Source organism: Trypanosoma cruzi, genomic scaffold (genome assembly GCF_000209065.1).
Source record: "Trypanosoma cruzi strain CL Brener 1047053517141 genomic scaffold, whole genome shotgun sequence".
NCBI lineage: Eukaryota > Euglenozoa > Kinetoplastea > Trypanosomatida > Trypanosomatidae > Trypanosoma > Trypanosoma cruzi.
Genome location: NW_001849482.1, coordinates 136708 through 145366, shown reverse-complemented (window position 1 = coordinate 145366; position 8659 = coordinate 136708). Strand labels below are relative to the sequence as shown.

At 49.3% G+C, this 8659-nt stretch overlaps 6 protein-coding genes across 6 annotated transcripts, besides 20 other annotated features; all 6 read right to left on the bottom strand.

Moving 5' to 3' along the window:
• Tc00.1047053511573.58 (nucleolar protein, putative) lies at nt 1–1162 on the bottom strand (the record flags this gene model as incomplete). Its single annotated transcript, XM_800545.1, has 1 exon — nt 1–1162. A coding segment is annotated over one exon (1162 nt), but the record flags the coding sequence as incomplete, so codon positions are not given.
• Nucleotides 1–2247: a sequence feature (haploid, Esmeraldo-like haplotype).
• Nucleotides 1299–1358: a sequence feature (T-rich).
• On the bottom strand, nt 1333–2040 carry Tc00.1047053511573.49 (uncharacterized protein; the record flags this gene model as incomplete). Its single annotated transcript, XM_800544.1, has 1 exon — nt 1333–2040. The coding sequence occupies one exon, from the start codon at nt 2038–2040 to the stop codon at nt 1333–1335; it is 708 nt and encodes a 235-aa protein (XP_805637.1).
• Nucleotides 1693–1759: a microsatellite.
• Nucleotides 1818–1863: a microsatellite.
• Nucleotides 1933–1965: a microsatellite.
• Nucleotides 2203–2246: a sequence feature (A-rich).
• Nucleotides 2248–3078: a sequence feature (haploid, non-Esmeraldo-like haplotype).
• Nucleotides 2472–2496: a microsatellite.
• Nucleotides 2679–2730: a sequence feature (G-rich).
• Nucleotides 2811–2848: a sequence feature (AT_rich).
• Tc00.1047053511573.40 (mitogen-activated protein kinase, putative) lies at nt 3071–4291 on the bottom strand (the record flags this gene model as incomplete). The annotated part of the gene is made up of 1 exon (XM_800543.1): nt 3071–4291. The coding sequence occupies one exon, from the start codon at nt 4289–4291 to the stop codon at nt 3071–3073; it is 1221 nt and encodes a 406-aa protein (XP_805636.1).
• Nucleotides 3079–8659: a sequence feature (heterozygous, Esmeraldo-like haplotype).
• Nucleotides 4315–4350: a sequence feature (A-rich).
• Nucleotides 4434–4473: a sequence feature (GA-rich).
• Nucleotides 4478–4545: a sequence feature (A-rich).
• Nucleotides 4620–4654: a microsatellite.
• On the bottom strand, nt 4805–5320 carry Tc00.1047053511573.30 (hypothetical protein, conserved; the record flags this gene model as incomplete). The annotated part of the gene is made up of 1 exon (XM_800542.1): nt 4805–5320. One exon carries the CDS (start codon nt 5318–5320, stop codon nt 4805–4807), a length of 516 nt encoding a protein of 171 aa, XP_805635.1.
• Nucleotides 5375–5409: a microsatellite.
• Nucleotides 5759–5791: a sequence feature (AT_rich).
• Nucleotides 5841–7454, bottom strand: Tc00.1047053511573.20 (uncharacterized protein; the record flags this gene model as incomplete). Its single annotated transcript, XM_800541.1, has 1 exon — nt 5841–7454. One exon carries the CDS (start codon nt 7452–7454, stop codon nt 5841–5843), a length of 1614 nt encoding a protein of 537 aa, XP_805634.1.
• Nucleotides 7700–7741: a microsatellite.
• Nucleotides 7760–7781: a sequence feature (AT_rich).
• Nucleotides 7801–7836: a microsatellite.
• Tc00.1047053511573.10 (leucine-rich repeat protein, putative) lies at nt 7991–8659 on the bottom strand (the record flags this gene model as incomplete). Its single annotated transcript, XM_800540.1, has 1 exon — nt 7991–8659. A coding segment is annotated over one exon (669 nt), but the record flags the coding sequence as incomplete, so codon positions are not given.

Sequence of the window (8659 nt, the reverse complement as noted above, 5' to 3'; positions counted from 1 at the left end):
CGGCCTTGTTGGCGAGATAGCGTGAGATCTTCCCGCGGTGCTCCTTCGCTGCGCGCTGAATAAATGTCGAGTGAAAGATAAGCCCGTATTTCGGTGTGTTGCCCTTACGTTTCTTGAGGGCGCGAAAAAGTGCCTTCTCGGCGCCAAGGATCTGAATGGTGCTGGCAGGCGCCTTGGCGAGGTTTGTCAGTGAGCCCGCCTTTGAAATGAGCTTCGCACCGATGTTTTGTCCCATCAGCTCCGTCAAGTTTGGCGCAACGAGCATCATTTTTTCAACAAGGTACTGCTGCAGCGACTCTCGGTAGGAACCCAGCGATGTCACACGCTCCATGAAGGCGCGGATGTTCAACCAATCCACTTCCGCCATGTCCCCACCCATGGACGTCACGGCCTTTTCGTATACACGGGCTGCGAGGGCCTCGTCTCCCTCAAGTATATCGGCTATCTGCTGCGTGACCTCCTCGGCGTCACGCTCCTCCAGTGTACTGCGGCTACCAATGAGTAGCGCGACTTTGGCGTATTTAAGCGGCTCAGGCACCTCCTTCGCAAGCTCTGGGAAGTGCCAACCATACCATTCCTTCACACGCATGCCAAGCAGGTTCACCCCTTTATCCATGTGCTCTGCAAGGGCGGAAGACTGAATGATCATGTTGTCGCTGCGGTGCACGTTAAACTTAACCTTGTTACGTGAAAAGGCATGACCGAGACCACACTGCGCACGAGGGATGTCGCCTTCCTTGTGTTCCGGCAGCAACTTCTCCGCGTGCATGCGTAGGCAGCGACCGATTTCCACCACATTCTCGTTGCACACAACAGGGAACTTCAGCTCGTCGTGAATGGCACTGCCGAGTTTTGCGTCGCACACACCAAGCTCCCAATTGACATCGCCCTTCTTCGCCCTCTTGGCAAGCACGGATGAGAGAAAATTGTTCAAGAACGGGCTAACAAGTGACTCGCTGATGCAGACGGCATCCTCTAGGGCGTTCTCTGGTGACTGAAAGGGAGCGAATGAGATGAGCTTCACCCATGGGGAGAATGTGGCAAATGTCTGCAGATCCTTTTGCAGCGCCACATCCCCGGCGCCAATCTCCTCCGACGTGAGCACCTTGTAAACGGCGTACCCGGTCGGGGCTTCGTACAGAACATAAAGTGTCTTGGACATCCTCGCCGCGTGTGTGCCTGTGTGCTTGTGTGGGTTTTCTTTGCGTGTGTTTTCCTCCACTGGACCGCGTCGCACGACATCACGCAAATAAAAAATGGGACAGAGCGGTAATGCCAGAAAAAAACACCAGCAATACAAAAAAAAAAAAAAAAAAAAAAAGATGAAAGCAATCAAAAAACAAAATAACAAAATAAAAGCCGGCAGACGCACGGCAGTGAAATCCACTCCTCTCCAAAAAAGAGACGAGGGAGGGGGGAAAAAAAGGGGGAAAAAAAAAACAACAGGCGGGGGGCGGTGAGGCCCATGACGCCTAAAGAAAAGTCACAACAAAAAACTGGCGGTGGGGACACGGTGGCCACGCGGATCGCGGCACTGCCGTTGAGAGAAGAGAGGAAGCCAATAAAAATAAATAAAAAAGCGGCCATTCCACGCTCCACGGAAACATAAAAAAGAGAAGACAGGCAAGCAGGCACGCAAAATAACCCCCTCCTGCATGCCTCAGTTTTTTTTTTTTTCCGAAGGGAAAAGTCAAAAAACAACAAAATAAAAAAAAACAACAAAAAAAAAAAAAAACAAAAACACAAACAAACAAAAAAATGTTCACCGGGTGCGGTCAATGAAGTGATTGGTGGAGGGAGGCAAGAGACAGGACGGCAAAAAGACCAAAAACAACAACAAAAAAAAAAGAGACAAAAACAAAACCGCATGACGGCAAATATCCTTCCCCCGCTACTTCGCAACCACCACATCCACCATTTAAACAACCAGCAACACACACACAAGTACATGCACACACACACACAAATTATTTCGTTCCTAAAGGGATGTACACTGCCCATATAAACTGCAACCAGCAGCGCACGCTTAACGAGGCTCATTTAGAATATCGCACAGACGCATACCTCCTGTCGAAAAGGCCAAAAAAAAACTCCCCTTCCCCCTCTTCCCTCCAAAACAAACAAACAAAAAAGGCCACTTCTCTCTCTCTCTCTCTTTTGGAAGACCAAAAGACTCCCCCCACACCCACACATGGACTGCCGTTTCTTTTCTTTTTTTTTTTTTCTTTCCCTTTTTTCTTCTTCTTCTAAATATTTTATTTTGATTTTGTGTTGTTTGTTCAATGCCCTTCTTTTCCTGCCGCAATTTCCACTTGACGCAGCAAACCGCCATGTTGTGTCGCCTGCGTCTTTAACGGTGTGGTGCTGTTGCGCCTGTACGCGGATTTTCCCCTCCCTCCCCCCCTCCCCCCCTTTTTTTTTTTTTGTTTTTTCGTTGAAATTTTTTCTTCTTCTTCTCCACCGCCAAACGTACACACACACACGCACACACGCACAAAAATAGAAATCAAAATATATTCAGTGAATACCCGCAACCAACATGCCCATGCATGCATTCCACACATGCGCAATGACTGTGGTGTTTATTACAATCCCTATTTCTCCCCATGCCCTCCCTACACATATACATGTATAAAATGTGTAATATATATTTCCTCCATCTCTCAACTAATTGCTTTTCCCTTCCCTTCCATTCCTCTCCCCGCCCCTCCCCGCCCGTCCACCTCCTTCAACCAGCTGCTTTAGTGGCCGATTGGTTTTTTTTTTTTTTTTTCGTTCTTTCCCACCAGACTTTTTTTTCCAGCCGTTTCTTTTTATTTTATAAATATAAAATATGTATTTTTTTTTACATCTGCGTTAACGCCCTTTTGCCTTTTGTCACATCTTCCTCTTCCCGCCTCCTCTCCTTTTGGTTGCATCGCCTCTTTTTCACCCTCGCCACCACCACTACACACACACACACACACCCCAGACCCTGATCCTGAGCCCTTTTTTTTTTTTTTTTTCCTCCTCCTCTGGCGTGCACGCGTGTCACCTTTCCTCCTTCCCCTCAATCTCCTTCCTGCTGCCGCTACGGATTCTGCACCAGCTCCGACACTTCCATAAAACTGAGCGTGCGGAGCATGTGATCGGCGCCGAGGACATTCTCCGCACTCGCAAGCGCAGCCGTCGCCGCCCGCTGTTGAGCGATGAGGTCCCGCCGCTCCCGCAGTGTGTTGAATCGCTGCACCTCATTAATAAACATTTCGTGCATCTTTGTTATGTCATTAACATCACTGAAGTGAAACGGCTCGCTGCGGGCCTCCGTGAGATCAAGTGGGTCATACAATGAGACAAAGTACGGGTGCTGCAGCGCCTGTTCCGCCGTGATGCGCCGCGTCGGGTTAAATTCTAACATGCGCGAGAGAAGATCAAGCGCCACCTCGTCGGCGTTTGGCACCACATCCTGCCACGGTCGCTTCTTGCAATGGGAAAGCGAGCTGTGCAGGTAGTCGCGGGCCTGCGCGGAAGAAAACATCTTTAGGTCCTCATCGTTCGGTGTGCCTACAACCTCAACAATCTTGTCTAATTGATTGTAAAACGTTGAGCCGCGGAAGAGTGCCTTGCGGTTAAACAGCTCCCCCATGACACAGCCGGCAGACCATATGTCAACAAGCTTAGTAAAACCTTTGAATTGCATCACAAGCTCCGGTGCACGATACCAGCGGTGGGTCACGTAATGCGTCTTGTTCTGGTCCTGTGTGTCTTCACGGGCGAGGTTGAAGTCACATATGGCAATGTCATTGTTCTCCGCAACAAGCACGTTGCCGGGGTGAAGGTCACGGTGCACCACGCCCGCCTCATGCAACACATGAAGTCCAAGCAGGATGTGATACATAAAGAACTGAATATGCTGGGGGGAGATGCGTATTCGCTGGTCATGAATCACCTGCGCAAGATCGGTGCGCATCAGTTCGGTCACAAGATACAATTTGTGTTGATTCGGTGGCTGCAGGTGAATAAAGATATTCTTCAGCCCAAGAATGTTTGGGTGATGAAAGTGGTTAAGCAGCATGATTTCCCGCAACACACGCTTGCAAAGAAATGGATCTGAAAGAATGTTCACCGTACGGCCGTCAGAGAGGGTGTTGAAGACACGTTTGATTGCCACGGCGCAGTCATTTTCATCCACACCGGCGCAGACGGCACCATAACTGCCACTACTAATAAACCGCTGGACGGTGTAGTGGGAATGCATCTCCTCCAGTTCTGCTATGAGGTCACGCATGACAGCCTCACCTTTGGCGCTCATGACTTACCGTAAAATAATATTCGTTCTTTTTTTTTTTTTTTTTCTCTTCTTTCTTTCTTCCCCTCCTTTTATCTTTGCTCTTCAATATATTGATGTAGGTCTGTAGGTCTGTATGTAGATATTTATGAATGTAATTCTCTAGCCTCTTTCTTTTCCCCCTCCCCTCCTCCTCCTCCTCCTCCGTCTTTTTCTTTTCTTTTCTTTCTTGTTTTGAATGTATTTGTTCTTCTCCCCTCTTGTTTTTTTTTTTCTCTCTCTATGTATGTATGTATGCGTATATTTATATATTTGTATTCGCCACGGCTTATAGGCACAGTGAAGAAAACTTAAAGAAAAAAAAAAAAAAAAATAAATAAATAAAAAGGGGGAGTTGACACAACAAAAGCAACCATCACCAAATAAACAAAACAAAAACGGTCTTTTTTTTTTTTTTTTCCCCACCCGCCACCATTTTTCTTTACGTCCTGTCAATCCATCACACATCAAACGTCATTTTGACCGTTCACCCTCCATTTATAAAACCCCGGCGGTTTTCGATGCAACCGCCTCTTCTACTTTTTTTTTTACTGCTGCCTTTTCTTTACATATGCCACCCGCGAAGGGTGTAAGTCCAGGGCCAGTGCCGTTGTAAAACTTGCCATTCCACACCTTGCCATTCACATCTGTGTACGTGCCGAGTCCGTGCATGCGGTTGGCACGCCATGCGCCCTCATATGACGCCCCTGACGCCCACGTGTACGTGCCAGTCCCCTCAAAAACCCCATGCGAAAACTGGCCGCGGTACAAATCGCCTGTTGTGAGAAATCGCAGTTCACCGTTTCCATGCATCTCATCTTCATGCCAGTCGCCGTCGTAGCGAATCGTGGGGCTCATAAACACGCCGCGGCCGTGGCGACAGCGAAATGTGCTTTCCGTCAACCGCCGTAAACCGCCAACATATCGCGCTGACTGCTCCTCGTGCACGTAGCGGCCCTCCTCCTCCACAAAGACCTGCTCTTCCTTCTTCTCCGACTTCCGCTTCGCAGGCATAAAAATCCCCTACAATTCCACCTCCGCCGAAACCCACGGAAATGACGGTACAATAAAGAGAAAAAAAAAAAAAAAAAAAAAAAAAGAAAGGGTAGAAGAATACATGACACGCAAAGAATATAAGTAGAAACAATTAATTCTTAAGCAAAATAATAATAAAGAAAAACGGCTCGGTTGTTAGCCGTAGATGTGCGATATTCGCCCTGCGGCATGAGGCAAAGTAGCGAATGGGATGGGGCACAAGACATGTCGATAAAAAAAGTGAAGAGTGAGGTGGAGTGAATGCCCCTTTAAAAAAAAAACACACACACACACACACAGACAATAAAAACAACATACAAGGAACATAAGATGTTAGAATTGAGGTAAAAAAAACGACAACAATAAAAGAGAGGGAAAAGAAAAAAAAAGGACACACACGCACACAAACACACACGCATATTATTTATGTATATATATTATATATATATACACTGGAAAAAGATTCTGCTGTAATCCTTATTTTCTTTTCTTTTTTCTTTTACAAGTCGTCGTCCAATATAATGTTGGATTGGTTCCTAGCCGGCTGTTGCGTTGGGGGCTTCTCAAGACAAATATCATCATCGTCGTCGTCGTCTGGAAGCACCACCGCCGTCTCTTGGGCGTTACTGATTTTCTTGCTGCTGCTCATGTGCGGTGGGGCTTTCACATCGACGCCCGCATTCTGGTCCCCCAGCTGCTTCTGCGGGAGGTGCACCGGAAGAAACGTGGGTGCCAACTCGCGGTTAAAATCGGGCGGAATGGGTGTGCCCGGCGGTAATTTTTGCAGCACCGCCACTTCATTCGTCACCTTCTGCAGCGCGGCCTCCGAGTCGACGAGGTGCCGCTTCGCCACCGCCAGTTTTTTGTTTGCCTCGGCTTTACGCGAGAGCACCGACTGCTTCAGTCGTTTCAACTCCTCCAAATAGGACTCGAGGTCAGCGACGGTGACTGCAGGGGACCGGCGGCACCGCTCGATTCGTGCCTGAAGGAATTCGCACAGGAGTTTGAGGTGCTGCATCTCCGTCTGGTGGGCGACCTTCATGAGTTCGTACTCCAGCGCCTGCCTCGCGATCATTTCACCTTGCTGTGCCGCGACCCGCCTGTCCACCTCCTCCTGGACCGCCTTTTCCTTCGCCTGCAGGGACCCGCGTAACTCGTGCTCCTTCGAGAGGCACCTGTTCAGCGAGACGTTTGCCTGATTCAGCGCCGCCGTCATCACCTCGTTCTTGCCCTCGATCAGTTCAATCTCCTTCAGCAGCGTCGTTGCCGTGTGGGACGCACCAGAAACCTCAATCTCGTTGCAGTTCGTAACAAGCCGTGAATCATGCCTCATCAGATCATTCAGCGTGGCCGTCAGGCTCGTGCGGTAGGCGAGGATTTCATCACACTCACGTCGCATCGCCGCATCGGTCACGGTTCGCTTTACAAGGTGGTGAATACTCTCCTCCTCCCTGAGGCTGCAAACGAGAAGGTCAACGTCGTACGCCCGCAGGAGCTCCGCCAGCACCACCTCAAGCACCGGGATCTTCTCGCCGTAAGTGCCGCCAGTGGTGGGGTCATTCTTCTTGTCGTCTGGCAGCGAAAAAAACAAGTCCGGAAAGTCACGCAGTTGCAACAAAATATGCGTCTGCCATTCCTTTGATATGCCAAGAGACTTCGGTGTCATGATGTCCTGCATAATCAAAGCCTCCACCTGCGTGAGTGGTATGGTTTGTTCCACTTTTGCGCCGCTGCTCATGACGTAAATGTTGCTGTCGTTCAAAACAATCCCTCGTTTTTCTCGAGACCCGTCGCGGTTGATCATAGAAACTTGATTTGCGTAGTAGCACGCATTCGTCACGTACGTCTTCACATGAGGCGGCGGATCTCTGAAGAATTGCAGCTGCACCGTATGTGCCCGAGGCGGCGGCGGGCCTTTTGCAGGCGGGCGCCGCGGCTTCGGCACATCCAAAACAAACGGCATTTCGATCAAACTTTCATTTGGCGCACTGGCGGGTGCTGCGGGGTTTGTGTTTTGTGTTCCGGCGGCCGGAGGGTCGCCAAGGATATCGTCAATGTCCATTAAATCTACTGCTTCTGGCGGGTTGTCACCCAATATGTCATCCAACTCCATTTTTCTCTCTTTCTCCCCTTTCGTTGATGTCTCTTTCCTTCCCACACCAAGTATATATGTATATATCTATTGTGTAATGCCCCTGCTGCTGACTCTCTGCTAAGCAATGCTGCACCCCCCCCCCTCCTCCGCCCCCCAACGACGCCAAAGCACACACAGACACCAAAGGAGGGGAAGAGAAGGAAGGCGTATGCACAACAACAAAGATGACTGCAACAGCAGAAGTGGAAGAGGCGCGGAAACAGAAAAAATTAAAACAAAAAAAAAAACAAAAAAAAAAAAAGAAAGCGAAGCATTCAAAACGCATATAAAAATAAAAAAAAAATAGCACAGCCCCATCCTGCCGTTCTTTTTTTTTTTTTTTTTCTTCTTTCTTTTCTTTCCTTCCTTCCTTCCCACTGTTCTTTTTACCCGACCACGGTAAATGCAGTGCGAGGGGAAGTAAGCAAGACTACCTACATGATACCGGAGAGGGAAGCGAGGACAATGCCAGGCTCACTTACATCATAAAAGGGCGTCGCACCTTTGCGAGGCGTTTACGACGAAGGCGACGACGGCTTCACAGAAGAATGTAACGCGTCGTACTCCGCTAAACGGACCTCTAAGTGCTGCTTGCACGTCTGCGAGCAGAGGCAATGCACAAAGGGAACAGACTGCAGTGCGGCAATGTTGTGGAATGTTATAAGCACCTCGTAGTTCCTTAGCCGCACGCAGCAGTTGGAGCAGTCAACGCACATAATGTGGGGGACGAGGGTCGCCGGGGCTGCGCCCAAAACTTCCTCTGGAGTTAAAAGCGGATTGTTCTCCAGCGTCAAAGTCTCCAGTCGTGGCAAAAAAAGAATACCACCAGGAAGAACGCGTAGTTTGTTGTTGTCCAGCCGCAATTCCTCAAGACTCTTTAACTGCCAGAATTCCATTGGCAGCGACTGGAGCCGATTGTTGCTCAGGTACAGACGCTCCAGGTGAGAAAGACGCCCAAGTTCTATCGGAAGAAAATTCAGTCGACAGTAGCTCACATTGAGCCAGCGGAGCCGGCCGAGGTCCCCAATCGCGGGGGGAAGCCACTTGAGAGAGTAGCTGTTGTCCACATGCAGCACCTCAAGGGTCTCACGAAGCGCCTTGATGGCCACCGGGATGGCCTCCAGATCCTCATCGTAGCTGAAGTAAAGCGTGGGGGACCTGTCGTTGTATGCCTTTTCCACAGC